At 39.6% G+C, this 21,999-nt stretch overlaps 1 protein-coding gene across 1 annotated transcript; it reads left to right on the top strand.

Annotated features, from left to right (window-relative positions):
• Positions 1 to 266: 266 nt before the first annotated feature.
• LOC306965093 (dynein axonemal heavy chain 8-like) lies at positions 267 to 21,735 on the top strand (the record flags this gene model as incomplete). Its single annotated transcript, XM_079559337.1, has 80 exons — positions 267 to 308; positions 395 to 529; positions 652 to 736; positions 834 to 985; positions 1,058 to 1,244; positions 1,317 to 1,480; positions 1,559 to 1,735; positions 1,812 to 1,925; positions 2,006 to 2,113; positions 2,585 to 2,782; positions 3,020 to 3,112; positions 3,210 to 3,329; positions 3,412 to 3,544; positions 3,640 to 3,827; positions 4,193 to 4,309; positions 4,514 to 4,630; positions 4,709 to 4,829; positions 6,051 to 6,286; positions 6,739 to 6,801; positions 6,973 to 7,073; positions 7,174 to 7,311; positions 7,384 to 7,624; positions 7,727 to 7,926; positions 8,014 to 8,167; positions 8,249 to 8,412; positions 8,491 to 8,593; positions 8,686 to 8,790; positions 8,945 to 9,106; positions 9,244 to 9,468; positions 9,547 to 9,719; positions 9,789 to 9,967; positions 10,039 to 10,226; positions 10,307 to 10,393; positions 10,465 to 10,572; positions 10,655 to 10,789; positions 10,863 to 11,024; positions 11,173 to 11,419; positions 11,484 to 11,725; positions 11,812 to 11,952; positions 12,018 to 12,249; positions 12,319 to 12,461; positions 12,539 to 12,673; positions 12,750 to 12,872; positions 12,941 to 13,154; positions 13,225 to 13,334; positions 13,410 to 13,573; positions 13,644 to 13,836; positions 13,910 to 14,032; positions 14,103 to 14,233; positions 14,305 to 14,458; positions 14,563 to 14,727; positions 14,807 to 15,033; positions 15,124 to 15,242; positions 15,312 to 15,415; positions 15,474 to 15,650; positions 15,722 to 15,889; positions 15,995 to 16,210; positions 16,320 to 16,457; positions 16,528 to 16,655; positions 16,727 to 16,898; positions 16,982 to 17,137; positions 17,227 to 17,382; positions 17,477 to 17,659; positions 17,735 to 17,840; positions 17,909 to 18,161; positions 18,246 to 18,436; positions 18,515 to 18,636; positions 18,706 to 18,821; positions 18,890 to 19,092; positions 19,164 to 19,237; positions 19,313 to 19,465; positions 19,547 to 19,702; positions 19,822 to 19,932; positions 20,000 to 20,101; positions 20,176 to 20,336; positions 20,462 to 20,618; positions 20,687 to 20,839; positions 20,940 to 21,129; positions 21,253 to 21,374; positions 21,448 to 21,735. 80 exons carry the CDS (start codon positions 267 to 269, stop codon positions 21,733 to 21,735), a joined length of 12,294 nt encoding a protein of 4,097 aa, XP_079415463.1.
• Positions 21,736 to 21,999: the final 264 nt, after the last annotated feature.

Raw genomic sequence — 21,999 nt, 5'->3', positions numbered from 1 at the left:
ACTACCTGTAAAAGTGTACGTCGATGAGTCTTTTGGTAAGAGCAATACTCTCAAAAAAAACCTGGTAAAACATGTTTATTCAAAATATGTGTAAAAGGTTTTAACGGTTATAGCATAACGTTAATGTAATCAGCAGGATCATTAATCCAAACTGACTAAAAATGTTGTTTTGTTTTATCTTTATTCAGATCATAAAGATGACATGTGAGTCCTGAATCTACTCATATTATTCATGCATTTCATCTAGCACCGTGTTAGACATCAGGATGGACGCACAAAAGCCAAAGATAAAAGTGCCGGACTCACAGGTAAATCTGACACCATGTGATCATTTATATTCATATTCTCCATTATTTACTTTATTTGTCCTTACTAATTGTTTTAATTCATTTAGGAGAAATACAAACAGTTAAGGGAGGCGCGAAGAGAACTTCTGACTCCTGCACACATGTACATGTTTGACATCATGGCAGACAGGCTGTCCTTGGAACCTGCTGCTGTTCAAGACTTTATTTTAGATTCCACTTCTGTGAGTTTGTTATTTTTATTCATACAATAACCATATGTTAACATACATAATAATGTTATTATAGCGTGTGTTTTGTTTTTTGTTCACTGTGTTTTGTGTTTGCTTACTTTATTACTTTATAGCTCGATGCCTTTGATACATTTTTTGCCCAAGGAGGCAGCAGAACAATTTCCTTTGTTTACCAAGAGGCCAAAATCCCTGGAATTGGTTTGTCCATAACACACTTTACATGTAACTTAGATGAATTACCTTTTCACTTAAGTATTATGGTTTTCATCGATATTCTGTAATTATTGTACAACAGAGTGTGGCAGGAGTTATCCTGGTTCTGGGAAAGGGGGAACCACGCTTAGGCTGTTTTTTGCCAATCTGTCTGAGACGTGCCTAAGAGGAAAGTGCTGCTTTTTTACAAGAACACGAGTGAACATTTGTGTCACTCCAGAAAACGTACACAAGGTGAGTATGTTTTGTGAGAATATCTGACAGTGTTTGTATAATCCTAAAAAGCTTCCATGACATATGCTTTAGGAGATATTTTTTAATATGGTCGATGGCAAAGATGGTGTTCTGAAAGGGATCCAGAATACTTTCAGTTCTGTATTGCCAGCTTTAGATGCAGAGCAACACTGGGGGGTTTTGAATAAGTCAAGACATGGAGAAAAAATTAAAAAGAACTTCATGTTCACAATAAATAAATGTCTTGGCTCATTAGACGGTAAGTACACCTTTAAAAGAGTTGTTCTAAATGTACTTTCTGAGCTTTTGAAAACTTTTTTGTTGTTTTCAGATTTACAAGTGAGGTACCAGAGCATTGTTCACCTGACCAAAGCCACTGATGTAGATTTTTCCAAATTAGTCTGCCTGAGCGATATGAAAGTTGCAGCTGCAGACTCCAAAATGGTGCGTCGTTTTGAGGAGATACTGATGCTTTGGTACAAGGAAATTGATCAGGTGTGTTCTTAGTTGTTAGTCAATTTCATACTGTATTATGTTGTTGGCTTTCATTTTATTTAATGTTGCTTGTTTTAGGTTCTACTGGGGGTTGATCAACTGAGAAGACTTGATGGTTCTGCAGGGCCTCTTTCTGAGTTAGAGCACTGGAAACAAATGTCTCTAAAGTTTGACTCTGTTCTAAATCACATCCAAAGCTCTGAATGTAAAGCTGTGGTTAAGGTCCTCTGTATCAGCAAGTCCAAAACTATGAAGGTATGCATTCACAGAACTCAACTACAACTACTATATAAATTGAGATATGAGATCTACCCATGTAATTTAATTTAAGATGTGGCGGGAATTGGATGCCAAGGTCACTGATCGTGTAAATGAAGCAAAAGATAACGTTAAGTTTCTGAGCACTCTGGAAAAAGTTTGCCAGCCGCTCTACAACAGTGACCCGGTAAAAATCATATACTACAGTTAGTGATGAAATACAGTCTTAACATAATTTTATGTGTTTTAATTCTGGTCTGGTTGTAGGTTTCAATGATCAAAAGTGTGCAGAATGTTTTCAATGCCATTCACATGATATACAGTGTTTCCCGGTACTACAACACAGATGAGAAGATAGCCATACTTTTTGGGAATGTAAGTTAAGCATGTTTTATTTAAGTTGGTCATTCAGGGCATTTACGCTGTCTCTACTCTTCTCAGGTCACAAATCAAATGCTGATTGCATGTAGAGCGTACATCACAGAAAACGGAAAATATCAAATATGGGATCATAATCCTGAGAATCTTACCAGGAAGATGCAGGTTATGATGATAGATATCCTTGTTTTAATAAATACAAAATGTTTAATGCATTAATTACATTTGTAACAACTGTTGTGTATCACAGGACTGTATCTCCTTGTACCAAGAGTACAAGACTTGCTTTGAGCAGAAGAGAAAGGAGAAACATTCAAAGAAACCCTTTTGCAAAGAGGTTTCAAAAATGCACATATTTGGGATATTTGATATATTTTGCAAGAAACTTGAAAAGGTTCAATGCAGTCAATCTCTTTGTTTTTCACATGCAGTAATCTTTAAACTCACCAACCTCTTTATGTTTTATAGATCACGCAGAACATTTCAGTCTTCAAGACATTTGAGCCCCTTCAAACATCAAAGATTGAAGGCATTGAGGTATTTGCTAGACAATTCCACACAGTGTCCATGAATCTGAAGAGGAAACAGTATGATATACTGGCTCCAAACAACACTGAATTTGATCTTGATTGTGTGAAGTTCATGGGTCAAATCAGCAATCTTGAGGTATTTCTGTTGTTGTTGTTGTTGCTGTTGTTTTTTCTTGCCATAACAACTTCTTTCAAATGTCTTTTGCAGAAACAGTTGTGCATATTTATGAGTTCATGCTTTTCAAACATTGTAACATCGCAGCAAGCTCTGCACTTGCTGCTGCGGTTAGTCGTCTTTTTAAAATTCCTTAATGGATTTGATTCACTAAAGGAGGAAGTTTGACCACAACATTTTTATATTTGCAGTTTTCAGAAGCTCAACATTCCCTGTTTAAATGCCAAAACGCCAGATATTTTGGATACCATTCTTCAACATTATGTCACTGAGCTTGATTTTGTGAACACAGTAAATACATTTTAATGCTTTCCTTGTTTTAATACAGTACTTTGTCAACAATGCATTGATATATATCTAACACTGCCTCTTTGTCGATTGGTTACAGTTATACACCAAGGAGAAAGACAACCCTCCACTGGGCAAAAATATGCCCCCTGTTTCTGGGAAAATTCGCTGGGCCAGAAACCTGTACAAAAAGATAGAGGAACCCATGTCATACATCCAAGTATGTAGCAGCTGATGGTAAAGAAAGAATCTTTTTGATCTAATTAATGTGTTACATAACTTTGAGTAAACTTTTCAAAAAGGCCAACTCTGATATACTGCGGAGTCCTGAAGGCCGCAGTGTGGTCAAGATGTACAATCAGACTGCTGCCGCTTTGGTGGACTATGAAACTATTCACTATAAAGCATGGAAGGAGGAAGTCCCAAAAGTGCAAGGTTGGTTAATGCAGAGTTTTATTTTTTTGTCACCAACAAGTATCTTGTTTTAGGCTTTACAACTTTCCCCTGTTACATTTTCTTGTGTCTTGTAGTCTTAAATAACACACTCTTCATCCGACACCCAAACACCGGGAAATTCCTCGTCAACTTTGATCCCAAAGTGACTGAGATCATTCGTGAGTCAAAGTGTTTATTGCGAATGGATCTGAAGGTTCCAATGGAGGCTACACATTTACTTGCATCTGAAAGCAAAATGAAAGCCAATCGTGACATGCTGCAGGTAATGCTTGAGTTCATACAAATAGACATTGATCCTGTTTTAGGATCAGACAACGTCATGATGACTCTCAGATGGGGGACAGTTGGTATCAGTATTTTTGGTCAAAACATTATCCATTATCCATAACAAGACTGATGAAACGTATATAATGTTATGTCAGCCATTTCCCATAATTGGTGTATTGTTTACTGTTAGGAGATTTTGGAGGAATATGAGTCAACCTGTCATAAGATACCAGCAGACCTTAATGCTTTGATGGCTTCAAAAGTACAAAATGTAACGTTGCTTCTGAAAGAGTAATGATTTCATTATTATTTATATATTTGTATAACTACTTAAACCATCATTTGGTTTTCCATAAACAGGTTGAACATGCCCTCCGTCCTGGGGCAGTGATGCTCACATGGACATCTTCTCTCCTAGATACATTTTTTCAACAGGCTAATGCTGCTTTGTTTGACCTGAAACGCACCTTACAGCAGGTACTGTATGTTGAAAAGTCAAAATGCATTTGTGGTCATTCTTTTATACTTATCTATTGGCACAGATATTGTAAAATAGAAGCATAAATACTAGTAGTTGAACATTCGCCCCTTTAATCCCCCATAAGTGTTTTGTTTATGTAAAAATAACAGGACCTACAATAACTTAATTTCCATCTTTTTTCATTCTGTATTTCTCCATAGGTGCAGGATATCTCTAAGATTCATATAGATAATGTCCTCGGAGATATTTCTGAGATTGTTTTGATTGAGCTGCCTGAGGATCCAACCACAGTAAATCATCTGATCTCCATAAACAAAGCATGTGTCTTGTTTATTGTTGTTTATTGTTATTTTTAGTTGTAAATGTAGTAAATGTTATTTATTGTCTTTATTTAGGCCCATTGTGTAGCACTGGCAGAGTCGCTCAACAACAAATGCAGTCATATTAATTCAGCTGTTAAAGAGTTGGGCGACATATTCAGTGATGTCCATGGATTAGAAGACAAGGCCCTTCCAGGTTTGTATACTATATGCACTGTATTTTCCTTCAGACACTGTTTGATTAAAAGTACAATAGTTCATCATTATATTTATGTTTTCATAGAAGATCTCTGTGAAGAAAGTGATGACATGAAGAAATATGTTGAATTTGAGAAGGTGCATAGCTCTTTAAACTTTTTGTTTGTGTCACTAACATAACAAAATACTTTCCTCTGAACCATTTTCTTTTCAGGAATTTAGAAAGCTCTATGACAGTATCACTGCACGTGTCCTAGAGACTCTTGTAAACATAACCAAGTGTTCTTTCGAGATTCTTAAAAAACGGATATGGACCAAGTAAGTGTCATACGCACATTATTGTTTATAAATGATGCTGTTTTCTAAAAGGTAATTTTCTTTGTAGAGTAACTATAAATTCAGCTCATCATAGGTTTAACAAGTTAAAGGCTGAAGGCTCAAAGTCCAGGGTTGACCCTTTGGTAAAATGTGAAGTTCATCTGATCAGACCTAATGTGGTAAGATTACATACTGTATATTTCTCAAGCTTAACATGTGAAGACTGAAACCCTGATGATGTTGCCAGGTAATGGTGCCCACCTCGGATGATATTCAACTGGCTATAAACCAAATTGTAAACATGGTGTTGGAAATTAACAAGGACATCACCTGCTGGCACCGTGAATACAGCACTGTTTGCTTTAAAACCACAAGTAACAGTAAGACATTCAAGTCATCATCCAAACACATGCACTCTCTACCAGACATACAAGTGAAAATTACTTTGCTCCTCAACAGAGGGAGAAATTGTGGATTTTTATCATAAAGTCAGTGAACATGAGGACATCAAGAAGATTTGCATTGCCTTGAAATCAGCCATCGTCTCTCAGAAAGGAGAAGTGCCCCATGTGCTGAATGAGTTCAATGTCTTCAAAACCATTTGGATGGAGGACAGAAATGTCAAAGTCACGGTTTGTCCATTTTTCTTGCTCTTGGACAGTGTGTTTGTTTCACGTCTTTAACCATGGTGTTGTGCAAACCTGGTTAGGAGTTTATGGAAAGCCAGCCGTCCTTGCTCCAAATACAATGTGAAATCCAGCGCTATGAGTCCATCCTTCGGGACATCGATGATAGCATGACCAACATTGTCATAGGATCCTTAGAACTTTCAACAGGTCAGACACTGTGTTGACACCTTCTGTTGGATTAAATTGATCAACTTTTACTGTATTTTAACCAGATCCTGTAAAGAAAACACTGGCAACAGAGGCACAAGAATGGAAACAACTCCTGTGCAAATGCCTGAAAGAGAAGTACAAGCGGAGAATGATTGATTCAAGCATTCACTTCAACAAGTACAAGTCCCAGCTGTCCAAGCCTGTCACTGACCTGGAGGATGTGCGCTGTGCTATGAAGGCTTTGTCCGAGCTCAGGGATGCTGAAATTAAAACGGAAATGACACTGGTCTCCATTGAGGTACTTGTATATATGTATTATACTTTGTCTATGCCTTACTATGGATACTTCATGTCTTACACCTTTCTGGCGCAGGAAGCCTTTGATGTTCTTGGAAAATCGAAGGCAATTGTGACAAAAAGAGAGTCACAGAGTGTTTCCAATCTGAGAACTGTATTCAGCGACCTCCAAGTCACAGCTGTAAGAAATCAAAACTCTTCAGCCATCTCTATATAATAAAAAGTAAAGTAAGTAATTGTTTTTTTTTTTTTTTTGCAAAATTAGAGATCTGTGCAAGCTGATCTTGTTCGAAGGCAACCTGACTTCAGAAAAAATCTTTTGGAGTGTGTTTCCACTTTTAAAAACAACGTCAACACCTTCATTGACAAATATGATACAGTAAGTTTTAGTAAATCTCTGTCTTCTCATTTAAATGTTTAGATTTCTCGAAAAATAATTTTGTTCACATTTAGGAAGGCCCCTTGGTTGAGGGAATAGCTCCACAGGAAGCCAGCCGTAGACTCCAGACTTGCCAGGTAGCAACATCAGCAGCTATTTTTAAAAGATTAAAGTTATTATATTCTGATTAGAAAGAGACTTGTGAACTCTGTGGTTCTGTCATCATCCTGATACATTTTGATTTATGAATTAGATCTATTGTATTCTTTCTGGTCTCTTATTGAAATAGATAAACATTTCTTGTTCAGAGAACGTTTGAAACACTATGGTCAAATTTCAACACCTACACATCTGGGGAGCAGCTCCTCGGACTACCAGTCACAGACTACGATTGTCTACTCAAGAAAAAGTATCAACATCTTGCAAAATATTTACTGTATAATTATCACTGTCCACCTGCGACTGCTGTGATCGTATTTTGATTTAATCTATCATTGTGATAACTTTAGGAAAGAGCTTGATTTGCTTCAGAAACTCTATGGTCTTTATGATGCAGTGATGAACAAGATACACGGTTATTACAGCCTTTTGTGGACTCAAGTGGACATTGAGAAAATCAACTCTGAACTTCTAGACTTTCAAAACAGGTATGTCCTTCTTCCATAAAGCAATTTCAGTTATATTGTAATTATTAACAAGTAATTCAAAATTAATTTTAGATGCCGAAAGTTACCCAAAGGGCTTAAAGACTGGCCTGCATATTTAGACCTAAAGAAGACCATTGATGACTTTAATGAGTCATGCCCACTGCTTGAGATGATGGCCAACAAATCTATGATGACACGCCACTGGAATCGGATCGCAGACCTGACGGGCCACCCCTTTCCAGTGGAGTCGGACGACTTTGCCTTGAGGAATATTATGGAAGCCCCTTTGCTGAAATATAAGGATGATATTGAGGTTTGAATTCCCCACTCTTGCTGACAGTGCAGTATTATGTGTGTACATTTATTATAAAATACTTTAAATTACAGTTTATTGATACATTGTCTGTGTTTCTAGGACATCTGCATATCATCTGTGAAGGAGAAGGACATTGAAGCCAAGTTGTCTCAAGTGAAGGAGATTTGGGTTGGTCAAACTCTGAGCCTTATGACTTTCAAAGACAGAGGAGAACTGATGCTGAAAGGAGCAGATACGGCAGAGATTCTCACAACACTGGAGGACAGCCTTATGGTTTTGGGTTCTCTTATGACTAATAGGTAATACATTTAATATTTTCTTTTTTTAAAATTTTGCCACAACTGTATAAGTAAGTTGCTGATGTTTCTTTATTGTGTGACTTACAGGTACAGCACATATTACAAAACGGAAATCCAGGATTGGGTTTTTAAACTTTCAACTTCATCTGAGGTTATTGAACAGTGGGTAATTGTGCAAAATTTATGGATATATTTGGAGGCGGTATTTGTTGGTGGAGACATTGCCAAAGATTTGCCACAGGTGCAGGACAAGCAGACAATTTGAAAAAACAAACATGTCGACAATTGCTGTAATAATGGTGAAACCCCTGTCTGACAATAGGAAGCAAATCGGTTTAAGAACATTGACAAGACCTGGATTAAACTAATGGAGCGTGCACAGACTGTCCCAAAAGTGGTGGAGTGTTGTGTGGGTGATCCCAATTTAGTTAACCTTCTACCAGATTTACAAAAACAGCTGGACATCTGTCAGAAGTCTCTTACTGGGTATTGTTTGATTGACTGATTTAACAATTTACACTTTTTAGTCTTGTTAGTTTTTTCTGACTAACATTATCAACACAGGTATCTTGAGAAAAAGAGGCTTCTGTTTCCTCGCTTCTTCTTTGTATCTGATCCAGCTCTTCTGGAGATTCTGGGTCAAGCCAGTGATTCACACACAATCCAGGTTTGAAACTAAGCATGTTTATTTTAATTGTTGTCTAATATTACCAAGAGGTTTTTTTTACATTGCTCCTTCATTACAATGTATATGTTTAGTCACATTTGTTGGGAGTGTTTGACAATGTCAACGAAGTGGAATTCCATGCACAAGAGTATGACAAGATTTTGACTTGCATTTCGCAGGAGGGAGAGAAGCTTCCAGTAAGTAAATTTAAGAATTTGCATAAATATATATATATATATTGTTTGCCATTTTGACTGCGAATACTGTACAAATAATTGCAAAGAAGTAAAGTCTATTTAGTAAAAAGTCATGTTACCACTATATAAATAAAGGAAAAATGTTCTGTTGTAGCTGGACAAGCCAGTTATAGCCCAGGGAGCAGTTGAACTGTGGTTAGGAAACCTTTTGCGACAACAGCAGGCGTCACTGCATTCTGTTATCAAAGCATCAGACCTGGAGATCAATGATGAGGATTTTGAGCTTCTACCTTTTCTCCAGAAGTTTCAAGCTCAGGTTTGGACTTCCTGAAAGAATATCGTTATTGTCACCAATATCTAAAAAAAGCTACTAATCCCTCCATTTGTTGAAAAGAAATCAGTTATTTCCATTATTCTGTGTTTAAATGCTAATTTACCTGCACTTATTTTTAGGTTGGCTTGCTTGGGATACAGATGCTTTGGACTCGAGATGCAGAAGACGCATTACAGAAGGCTGACTTTGACAAGGAAGTCATGGCGCTGACGAAGAAGAAATTCTTAAATCTGCTTGGCACACTCATTAAACAAACTACGTATGACTTATCAAAGTTTGACAGAATCAAGTTTGAGACTCTTGTCACAATCCACGTGCATCAAAGTGATATTTTCAATGACCTAGTAAGAAAAATATGTATATGTATATACCGGTATATGTTTTTTAGTTATGTAAGATAACCACTTTGTACTTTCTCAAAGGTTAAGAAGCGTATTAAAACTCCCAGTGATTTTGAATGGTTAAAACAAAGCAGATTCTACTTCAAGGACCATGTGGATAAAATCATAGTCTCCATTACAAATGTGGATTTCATTTACCAGAACGAGTTTCTTGGGTGTACAGACCGTTTAGTCATCACGCCTCTGACTGACAGGTGAGAAGTTCAATACAATAAAAATGTTTTGTTCTTACACTAAAATATTGATATTTGGTTTATTCCCAGATGTTACATAACCTTGGCTCAGGCTCTGGACATGAGCATGGGAGGGGCTCCTGCAGGTCCAGCAGGAACTGGTAAGACAGAGACCACTAAAGACATGGGTCGCTGTCTGGGCAAGTACGTTGTGGTGTTTAACTGCTCTGACCAGATGGACTACAGAGGGCTAGGCAGGATTTACAAAGGTATTAGTTTAAAACTAATCTGCATCATTATGTTCACATATGAATATCCTGCTTTTGTTTTTGTAATCCAGGCCTTGCCCAGTCTGGCTCCTGGGGCTGCTTTGATGAGTTTAACAGAATAGATTTGCCAGTGCTGTCTGTGGCGGCACAACAGATTTACATTGTTCTGCATGCGCGCAAACAGCGCAAGACCATTTTCATCTTCATGGACGGAGACTCTGTTGATCTAAATCCAGAGTTTGGCCTGTTCATCACAATGGTGCTTTTCACATGTGGAAAAAATATGACTAAAATATTCTAATAAAACTAACCAAAACAAATTCCTGATATGACTTTTAGAACCCCGGTTATGCTGGTCGCCAAGAGCTCCCTGAAAACCTGAAGGTTCAGTTCAGGACTGTGTCCATGATGGTTCCTGATCGACAGGTTTGTTCATTCAAGAACAGCTAGAGATTTACCGTGTGGAGATAACATGAATATTTTTACATATCATACAGATTATAATGCGAGTCAAACTGGCCAGTTGTGGATTCAATGAAAATGTTATCTTGGCCCAGAAATTCTTTGTCCTTTACAAACTGTGTGAAGAACAACTTACAAAACAGGTGGAGCAGATGTGGCTTTGTATCATCGTCTGTAAGTTGTTCTCCATAATTAATGCTTTCCAAAATTGCTCTAATTGGTTAGGTCCATTATGATTTTGGCCTGAGAAACATTTTGTCGGTGTTGCGAACCCTTGGTGCCAGTAAAAGAGCTAGGCCTGATGACACAGAGTCCAGCATAGTGATGAGAGTGCTGCGTGATATGAATCTCTCCAAACTGGTGTGTGCTGGACGTTCTGACCAGTTTCTCATCTGCAAATACACACAAACTCATGTCTATAATTACTTTACAGGTGGATGAAGATGAGCCTCTCTTTCTCAGTCTCATTAATGACTTGTTTCCTGGAATCAGTCTGGATGGGAGTACATATGTTGAGCTTCAAGCTGCTGTTGACAAGATAGTTAAACTTGTTGGTCTTGTCAACCACCCCCCATGGAACCTCAAGCTGGTGCAGGTGCCACAAATCCTTGCTTTTAGGGTTTCTCAAGGCTTTTGTATTCAATCTGTGCCAGTTTCTGTATAATGCATTGCTCTAGTCGTGGAGTATGGTTGAACAGTACTATACATTTTACTGTTTTTTTTATTTTTATTCTTACTTACAGCTTTATGAATCGTCACGAGTACGACATGGTCTGATGACACTGGGCCCAAGTGGTGCTGGTAAAACTGCAGTCATCCACACTCTAATGAAGGCCATGACTGAATGTGGAGCCCCACACAAAGAGTTGCGCATGAACCCCAAAGCAATAACTGCTCCTCAGATGTTCGGACGTCTGGATGCAGCCACTAATGACTGGACAGATGGGATTTTCTCCACTCTTTGGCGAAGGACACTTAAAGCCAAAAAAGGTTTTGTTTTAGATATAAGTGGAAATGGTAATATTATGGTAATAGCATGACTTTCACCCTTCAGGGGAGTTCACGTGGATTTTGTTGGACGGTCCGGTAGATGCTATATGGATTGAGAATCTTAACTCTGTGTTGGATGACAACAAAACATTGACCCTCGCTAATGGTGACCGAATCACCATGTCTCCATCCTGTAAACTGGTGTTTGAAGTGCACAACATGGACAACGCCTCGCCGGCCACTGTGTCCCGAGTGGGTATGGTCTTCATGAGCTCTTCAGCTTTGAGCTGGAAACCCATTTTACAAGTAAATATCTCATCAAACATTGCACAATTCTTCCTGTGGAAATAATATACATATATATATGTGTGTGTGTTTATGTTGTGTTTTAGGGATGGACAAACAAACGCAATGCAAAAGAGGCAGACAGTATTCTGGCCTTATATGAGAGAATATTTGAGGATGCTTACTTATACATGAAACAGAATCTTAAGCCAAAAATGGACCTATTGGAGTGCAACTACATAATGCAGGTATTTACATTCAGAAAGTATTGTACTATTAAGAAAAACATTAACACATTTTGTTCTCCGCTAAGTCTGTGAACCTGTTGGAGGGCCTCATCCCAACCAAAGAGACCGGGGGCCTCATGGGCAGCCACCATATGGAGCGCCTTTTCGTTTTCTGCTTGATGTGGAGCATTGGAGCCATTCTGGAGCTGGACGACAGAGGAAAGTTAGAGGAGTTCTTGAGAGCGCATGAAAGTAATGTAGATTTGCCCGAAACAAAACCCGGGGAGACTATGTTTGAATACATGGTCCACACCAATGGTATGTATGTCTCAGTGGGTATTTTGCAATGTCAGGATAGAAGTATATTGCAATGGCTGTGTGTTTTAGGTGAATGGTGTCACTGGAATGATCATGTGGGAGAGTACACTTATCCGACTGACCACGTACCAGATTATGCCTCCATTCTTGTGCCTAATGTGGACAACGCAAGAACCTCCTTTTTGCTGGAATCCATTGCTAAACAACGAAAGGTCACTTTCGGTTTTAAGTAGCAAAAAATGAATAAACTATCTGTGTTAGAAAAGGCATCTCTGTTCCTTGCCTCCAGGCTGTGGTGCTGATAGGAGAACAAGGAACCGCTAAGACAGTGATGATTAAAAGCTTTATGAAAAAGTATGATCCTGAGACTGACCTGTCCAAGTCTCTAAACTTCTCATCAGCCACAGAGCCCATGATGTTTCAGGTAATGTGTCTGCTGTTACCCTATTGTCAGTGTGCCCAACTAGTAGTAGTTGATCTTTGCATATTTGCTTACACAGAGGACCGTGGAGAGCTACATTGAAAAAAGAGTGGGAAGCACATACGGACCACCTGGAGGACGTAGAATGACCATCTTTATTGATGATATTAACATGCCAATTGTGAATGAATGGGGGGATCAGGTCAGCGTTGGTTTTCATTTCTATGCCCTGAAGTTTCTGTTTTTGTTACTCATTAGTTGTCCTTGCAGATCACCAACGAAATTGTCCGTCAGATGATGGAAATGGGTGGCATGTATAATCTGGACAAACCCGGAGACTTTACGACTATTTTGGATGTACAGATACTGGCGGCCATGATTCATCCCGGAGGTGGCAGAAACGACATCCCACAAAGACTCAAGAGGCAGTTTACGGTCCTAAACTGCACTCTTCCATCCAACTCCTCCATTGATAAGATCTTTGGTAGCTTTCTCGAAATCGTTATACATATTACATCAAATTCAGAGTAATGATTCTGGTCTCTTTGTTGTAGGCGTGATTGGTTGTGGATATTTCCATACAGCTAGAAACTTCAAAACAGAAGTAACAGACATGATTCCACACTTTGTATCTGCCAGCAGAATCTTGTGGCAGTGGACCAAGGTAAGAATGGGAATGATGGTGAAATGATAATATTCACATACTGGCATGTGTCGTGTTTTTTCTTTTTATTTAAAGGTGAAGATGCTTCCGACCCCTTCTAAATTCCACTATGTCTTCAATTTGAGGGACTTGTCCAGAATTTGGCAAGGAATGCTCAACATTAAGGCCGATGAGTGTAACGATATCTGTACACTTTTAGCCCTTTTCAAAAACGAATGCACACGGGTCATTGCAGACAGGTACCACGTTACAACATTGCTCAGTTCGAAACATAAAAAGGCAAAAAACTAAGAATTGTCTTGGCCGTAGGTTTATTTGCACAGAAGATAGGGAGTGGTTTGAGGCGAACATTACTCGTGTGGTCGATGAGCATGTGGACTCCAACCTTGTTCCACAGTTGCATCCAGAGCCGTATTTTGTTGATTTTCTGAGAGATGCCCCAGAGCCCACTGGAGAAGAGGAGGATGACGCCTGTTTGGATGCACCTAAAATCTATGAACTGGTATAGTGTCTTCTTCCACTGATTTACTTCCAGAAATGTGTGACTTTTACCCAATCAAACTGTGGTTTGCCAGGTGCCGTCCTTTGAGTTTCTGTCAGAGAAGCTGATGATGTATCAGACCCAGCACAATGAGGTTTTAAGAGGCTCAACTCTGGATTTGGTTTTCTTTAGAGATGCCATGACTCATCTTGTCAAGGTCAGGAAATATTCATGAAAAAAACTGAAGCACATAATGCAGAAAATGTATTATGACTTTTATTTTCAAGATATCGCGCGTGATTCGAACCGCTAATGGCAATGCGCTACTTGTGGGAGTTGGAGGATCAGGGAAGCAGAGTTTGACTCGGCTTGCTTCATACATAGCAGGATACAACATATTCCAAATCACACTAACAAGGTCTACATCATCAACAGGTTTTTAGATCTCGCAAAAAGTACCTTTAAATACACCATTTGCATTTTTTCCAGATCATACAACATCAATAATTTCATGGAGGACCTGAAAGTGTTGTACAGGAGAGCTGGAGCCGAGGGCAAAGGAATCACGTTCATCTTCACAGACAATGAGATCAAAGATGAAGCCTTCCTCGAGTATCTCAACAATGTTCTTTCTTCTGGAGAGGTGAGAGTGCATCTGTCTTTCTTATGCAACATGATGCCATCGTTGCGTCGCATTATTTTATCTTCTTTTGAGCCAATCCACATGGGTTTGTGGTCTGCTTGCAGGTCTCCAACCTTTTTACAAAAGACGAAATCACTGAAATTACTCAGAACCTGATCTCAGTGATGAAAAAGGAGTTTCCTCGGATTCCCCCAACTTTTGACAACCTCTATGACTATTTTATTTCACGATCCAAAAAGAACCTGCATGTAGTCTTATGCTTCTCACCAGTAGGTTATACTTTTGGTCACTCTGGTGCTTGACTGATGCACTAATAATAACCTACTCATTTGTGTTTCATTGTTACAGGTTGGTCAGAAGTTTTCCTCCAGAGCTTTGAAGTTCCCTGGACTGATTTCTGGCTGCACAATGGACTGGTTTACACCTTGGCCCACTGAAGCTCTTGTGGCTGTGTCCGCGCACTTCCTGTCAGAATTTCATATGGTTTGTTCTCCTCAAGTGAAGTCCGCTGTGATGACCACCATGGGCACATACCACGATAAAGTGTCAGAGATGTGTGAAAGCTACTTTGAAAGGTAAACAATAACACCCAGGGGATTTTTTGTCTTTCATGGAGTCACTCTTTTTGATTTCGTTTTTGTTTTTTTTACTGCAATGTTTAACAGGTTCAGGAGAAGAACTCACGTCACACCCAAATCCTATCTCAGTTTTATAAATGGTTACAAATCTTTGTACGCTGAAAAGCATAAATACATCGACACATTGGCGGAGCGCATGAATGTTGGTAAGAGAGACATGTTCTTCCGCTTTCGTTTTGTTTGTATACGTTTCAACACGATGTATGTAACTTCAGGATTGGCTAAACTTATGGAGGCCAGTGAGTCTGTGGCTAAACTTTCAAAAGAACTTGAAGTGAAAGAAAAAGAGCTCGCAATAGCATCTGCAAAAGCTGATAAGGTATTTTTAGATGGTGATCAGTCTGTAAATGTTAATATGAACAACATTCTTTCTGCAGGTTGTGGCTGAAGTGACCGTCAGTGTCCAGGCCGCCAATGTCATAAAAAATGAGGTGCAGATTGTGAAAGATAGAGCTCAGAAAATTGTAGAAGAGATCGGGGCAGAGAAGGCCATTGCTGAGGTGAAACTTGAGGCTGCGGAACCTGCCTTAGAGGAGGCGAAAGCAGCTCTAAATGTGAGTTTAGTGATCATTTATTGAAACTTTTCCTGGGGCAGTATTTTGTTATGTATGTTTAAAACTTTCAGACTATCAAACCAGCCGATATTGCCACTGTGAAGAAATTAGCCAAGCCCCCGCATCTGATCATGAGGATTATGGACTGCGGCCTGCTTTTATTTCAAAAGAGAGTGGACGCTGTGTCTATTGATCCCGAACGCCGCTGTATAAAGCCATCGTGGTCCGAAGCTCAGAAAGTAATATTGGTCACCATTAATTACCAGAATGTTATTTATGCAGCGATTAGTATAAGAAGAAGAAGAAGATCTTTATTTATAACCAGATCTTCCTCCGTGTTTTAGCTTCTGAGCGGATCTGGATTTCTGGTAAATCTTCAACAGTTTCCGAAAGACAAAATCAATGAAGAAACTGTGGAACTACTTGCGCCTTATTTTGAGATGGAGGATTACACAATGGAGAATGCAAAGAAAGTCTGTGGTAATGTAGCAGGTCTTCTGGCCTGGACCAAAGCCATGGCCACGTTTTATGGGATTAACAAGGAAGTTCTGCCACTAAAGGTAAAATCACTGTAGACAGAACTGATTTATTTAACTTATTATATTATCAACGTGTGTGCAACTACTCAATTACAAATCCGATGAGAAATGTTCTGCCCTTTGTGCTTAGGCAAACCTAGCTGTACAAGAAAGCAGGCTGAAAGTGGCTATGAACGAGTTAGGCACGGCCGAAGCTCTGCGAGCAGAGAAGCAGGCAGAGTGTGATGTAGTGATGGCCAAGTGCGATGCCGCCATGAAGGAGAAACAGGTTTGCTCTCTTTACCAAGGTTTTCTTTGTCATTTGTGAAAGTGTATATAATAATATAGCTGAATTTTAGGACTTGCTAGATGATGCAGAAATGTGTAAGAAAAAAATGCATGCTGCATCTGCTCTTATTGATGGTCTGAGTGGAGAAAAGATTCGATGGATAGAACAGAGCAAAGAGTTCAAGTCCCAGATCAACAGGTATTTCATTGACTACTACTCACTCTGTCTTTTGTTGTTCAATACAGTACTAATGCATTCTTACTGTGCAGACTTGTGGGCGATGTGCTGCAGCTCACAGGTTTTCTGTCCTACTGTGGGCCATTTAACCAAAGCTTTCGTGACATGTTGATAAAGGAAATCTGGGAGGCCGAGCTCAGGAAAAATAAAATCCCCTTCACAGAAAAGCTCAATCTTATTTCTGCTTTGGTTGACCCTCCTACTGTAAGTTTTCTAGTTTCCAGTTTCTTTCAGCATGCCCGACCATTTGAAGTAAAGATCTGTCTCACATTTTTAATTTGTTAAAGATAAGTGAGTGGAATCTCCAAGGCTTACCAGGAGATGATTTATCTGTTCAAAATGGCATTATTGTCACAAAGGCAACAAGATACCCACTGCTGATAGATCCCCAGACACAAGGAAAAGCCTGGATTAAAAGAAAGGAACAGGAAAATTCACTCCAGGTATGGTTTCTGTGATTCCTGTGGAGCTTTAAATCAGTGACAGTTTAAAAAAAAAAAGGTTTGTAATGATTGTGTGGCTGCTGTGTCAGGTGACGTCGCTTAATCACAAATACTTCCGTACACATTTGGAGGACTGCCTAAACTTGGGATGCCCCATGCTCATTGAAGATGTCCGCGAGGAGCTTGACCCCGCCCTTGACAATGTTCTGGAGAAAAACTTTGTCAAAAGTGGCAACAGTTACAAGGTACAATACAACATACAATATGTTTATTTAGCTTGTTTGAATAATTGTCATTTTGAAATCATATATGACACCCATTCTTAAATCTGCTCTATAGGTTAAGGTTGGAGACAAGGAAATGAACGTCATGGCTGGGTTTAAGCTGTATATTACCACCAAACTGCCAAATCCAGCGTACTCCCCAGAAGTTAGCGCAAAGACGTCTATCATTGATTTCACCGTTAACATGAAAGGTTTAGAGAACCAGCTCCTCGGTCGGGTCATTTTAAAAGAGAAAAACGTGCGTATTTACTGCTTTGTTAATGACTGCGTGTTTCAGGATTTTAAGTGTGACTTTCTGTTTACACTGCAATAGGAATTAGAAGCCGAAAGATTAAAGCTGATTGAAGACGTAACTGCAAACAAGCGTAAGATGCAGGAGTTGGAAGATAATTTGCTCTACAAACTCAGTAGCACAAAAGGTCGGAGATTTTCACTCACACTCACACCATATCTTAATCATGAATTAACATGAAACATGTGAATCTAGGTTCCTTGGTGGATGATGACTCCATGATTGGTATTCTGAGCACCACAAAGCAAACTGCTGCTGAAGTGAGTGCAAAGCTCAGCGTAGCAGCAGATGCAGAGCTAAAGATCAATTTAGCTCAAGCTGAATATCGTCCAGTCGCCTCTCGGGGAAGTATCCTGTACTTCCTCATCACAGAGATGAGCATGGTCAATGTCATGTATCAGACGTCCCTCGGTCAGTTCCTGAAAATCTTTGACCTGTCACTTGAAAGGTACAGCTGTATTATATACTGTACACACGGTTAAGATCAAATTAAGATAATAAGAATAATGCAACGATTATTCTACCACTGCAGGTCAGAGAAGTCCTCCAAAACTCAAAAGCGAATCGCAAACATTATTGAGCATGTCACATTCGAAGTGTTCAGATACACAGTCAGAGGCCTGTATGAAGAGCACAAGTTCATTTTCACTCTACTTTTGGCTCTGAAGATTGATTTACAGAACAACAAAATAGAACATAACAAGTTTCAGACACTGATTAAAGGTATCGTTGCGTCTTATTTGGATATCCTCCATTTGCATGAGTATGAAGTTTTTCCAGTAATGCATGTCTAATCAATAGGTGGCGCAGCTCTGGACTTGAAAACCTGCCCTCCAAAGCCATTTAGTTGGATCCTGGACATGGTTTGGCTGAATCTTGTCGAACTCGGCAAACTGGCCCAGTTTAATAACATAATAAACCAGGTAAGATTCATTCTTTTGAAAATACATAACCTCATGTGTCCATTTTATAGTGTACGGTTCTTTTTAAAGGTATCTCAGAATGGAAAAGGATGGAAAGCTTGGGCAAATTCTGATGCTCCAGAAGAAGCTGTGATCCCAGATGGATATAACTCCTATGATGTGTTCGACAAACTATTACTGATCAGGTCTGCTCTTATAGATTATTCTTTGTAAATTCATTTTTGTGTCAATTTCCAATGTGTTTATGTCCTAGGTCATGGTGCCCTGACCGTACATTATGTCAAGCCACAAAATATGTGGAGGATTCGATGGGCGCGAGGTTTGCAGAGCCAGTTATTTTGAACCTTCACAGCACGTGGGAAGAAAGTGACCCTCGCACTCCACTGATCTGCTTCCTTTCCATGGGCTCCGATCCAACTGATCAGATTGAGGCTCTCGCTAAGAGACTCCAACTGGGTACTCAAACTCTTTACAGCTTTCACATTTCCTTGTAATTTGGTCAATGCTGAGTGTTTGTTCTGATGCAGAATGTGGAGCCATATCAATGGGGCAAGGACAAGAGGTGCCAGCGAGGAAGCTTGTTCAGAAGTCAATCACACAAGTATTTATCAATCATGACGCGCACACTCACTTTGAAACTGTGGATGGGACGACTCACATTGTACTTTAAATCTAGGGAGGCTGGGTCCTTCTGCAGAACTGTCACCTGGGTCTGGAGTTCATGGAAGAACTGCTTGAAACTATTACTGTCACAGAAACTATGCATGACAGTTTCAGAGTGTGGATCACCACTGAACCCCACGATAAGTTCTCCATTACTCTTCTACAGGTGACCAATGTTTTTGTGATATTTCTTATATAGAATTTTTATATTTTTAAACTCTTGCTATTTCTCCTGTGGCCAATGCAGTGTTCGATCAAGTTCACCAATGACCCACCTCAAGGGGTCCGCGCTGGCCTGAAGAGAACATTTGCTGGAATTTCACAAAACCAACTTGAAGTCAGCAACCTGCCCTCGTGGAAGCCTTTGCTTTACAGTGTGGCTTTCCTCCACACGGCTGTCCAGGTATCTCCACCACCCACTAGTATGAAATGCAATGTAAAGCGTCTTTTTGTGTGCAGAAAAGCTCTATATAAAAGCAAGGCATTCATATTATCATTAAAAATATATTTTCTTTGCTCTAGGAGCGGCGTAAATTTGGTCCACTGGGTTGGAACATCCCCTATGAATTTAACTCTTCTGACTTTACTGCAAGTGTTGAATTTGTCGAAAAACACTTGGATGTGTGTGGAAAGGTAAGGCACTCTGAGCAGGAGTACATGTTTGTTCATTCAAAGTTAGTGATTTCAATTTGGTCTCTAGGATGTGTCCTGGATAACTGTGCGGTACATGCTGGCCGAGGTGCAGTATGGAGGAAGAGTAACTGATGATTACGACAAACGGCTCCTGCAGTGTTTTGCCAGGGTAATAATCACAACATAGGTGTAGCATTTTTTTCTGCGTTTCACTGTGACTAAAGTTGCATATTGTATCTACAGGTGTGGTTCAGCAAAAAGATGTTTGATCCGTCCTTTTGCTTTCACACTGGTTATAAAATCCCAGTGTGCAAAACAGTAGATGAGTACATGGAATACATTCAGAGTCTTCCCACGGTTGATTCACCTCAAGTCCTGGGTCTTCATCCCAACGCTGACATAACGTAAGACAATCTTAGCTTCATTTGCCTTTCAAACACATGTCATGCTGAGTTTGCCACGGAGGATCGAAGTATAACTCACACTGGTTTTGTTATGATGTTTGTAAGTTTCACTTTATTCTACCAAGGTACCAGACAAATACCTCCGCAGATGTTCTTGACACAATCACAAATATTCAACCAAAAGAAAGTGGTGGAGGATCAGGAGAGACCCGTGAGTCAATTGTTTACCGAATGGCGCATGACATGTTGGGCAAACTGCCGCCTGACTATGTGCCTCATGAGGTACGTCCCTTTAACGTGCTGTAGTTTGACAAGTTTGTCTTTATATAAAATTGATTCTTTTTACTCAGGTCAAAGCCAGGCTCATAAAGATGGATGCCCTGAAACCAATGAACATCTTTCTACGCCAAGAGGTGGATCGGATGCAAAGGATCATAACTGCTGTGCGCACCAGTTTAACAGACTTGAAGTTGGCTATTGACGGCACCATCATAATGAGTGAGGTCAGATCAATAGATATTTTTACTTTCCCTGCGTTTTGGAGGTGTTAGTACATTTTTTCGCTTTAACCGTTGCTTTCTTGCTACGCTCTTCCACTCTCAGAATCTCCGAGATGCCCTGGACAACATTTTTGATGCCCGTGTCCCGAATTTATGGAGAAAAATCTCCTGGGATTCGTCTACTTTGGGTTTCTGGTTCACTGAGCTTCTGGAGAGAAACAAGCAGTTTTCCAGCTGGGTTTTTGAGGGACGGCCTAACACCTTCTGGATGACGGGATTCTTTAACCCTCAAGGTAATTCTATGTGTTTTATGTCTTTTATGTTACACTGTTCAGTCATTCGCCATATTGTTCATTCTTCATGTGATTTTATGATTAAGTCTACAATCCAATAGTTGGTGATGTTGATTATTTCAGGTTTTCTGACGGCCATGAGACAAGAAGTTACAAGGGCAAATAAAGGCTGGGCTCTGGATACAGTCACCCTGACTAACAAAGTCCTCAAACAGGCCAGAGAAGAGATCACATCATCTCCTAAGGTACAACATTTAACTCGATTTCACCAAACATCAGCTCTTGTTTTCTATAATTTTGTCCTTTTCACGTTTATAGGAAGGAGTGTATGTCTATGGCCTGTACCTGGATGGGGCCGGATGGGATAGAAAGAACGTCTACCTCATCGAGTCCTCTCCAAAAGTGCTGTTTACTCCGCTGCCAGTCATACATATGTTTGCTGTCAACTCCACTGCCCCTGTGGACCCTAAGCTCTACGTCTGCCCCGTCTACAAGAAACCCAGACGCACTGACCTGAATTACATCACTGCTGTGGTGTTGCCTACTGTCCAGTCTCCAGATCACTGGATTCTGCGTGGAGTTGCCTTACTCTGTGATATCAAATAAGTTACGATAGCATTTTATGTATGACCTGTAATTACTTTTAATAAATAGATCATTTATACTGTGCAAACGTATTCTAATCAGACTTATTCACTTCATTATCATCTCATGTTACATTAAGGACTCAACACAAGTCTGCAGGTACGTGGATCTATTCATATAGTAACTAGTCTGTATAGAAAATTAGGTCCATAAAACAATTCATCCGTGCAGGTAGTAACACAATCCTCCTGATCCTGATTGTTGCATGCTCACGCTCCAATTGCA

Source organism: Gobius niger (genome assembly GCF_951799975.1).
Source record: "Gobius niger genome assembly, chromosome: 7".
In the NCBI taxonomy this organism is placed as follows: domain Eukaryota; kingdom Metazoa; phylum Chordata; class Actinopteri; order Gobiiformes; family Gobiidae; genus Gobius; species Gobius niger.
Note: the sequence above shows the minus strand (reverse complement) of the source record. Positions and strands in the feature narration are given on the sequence as shown.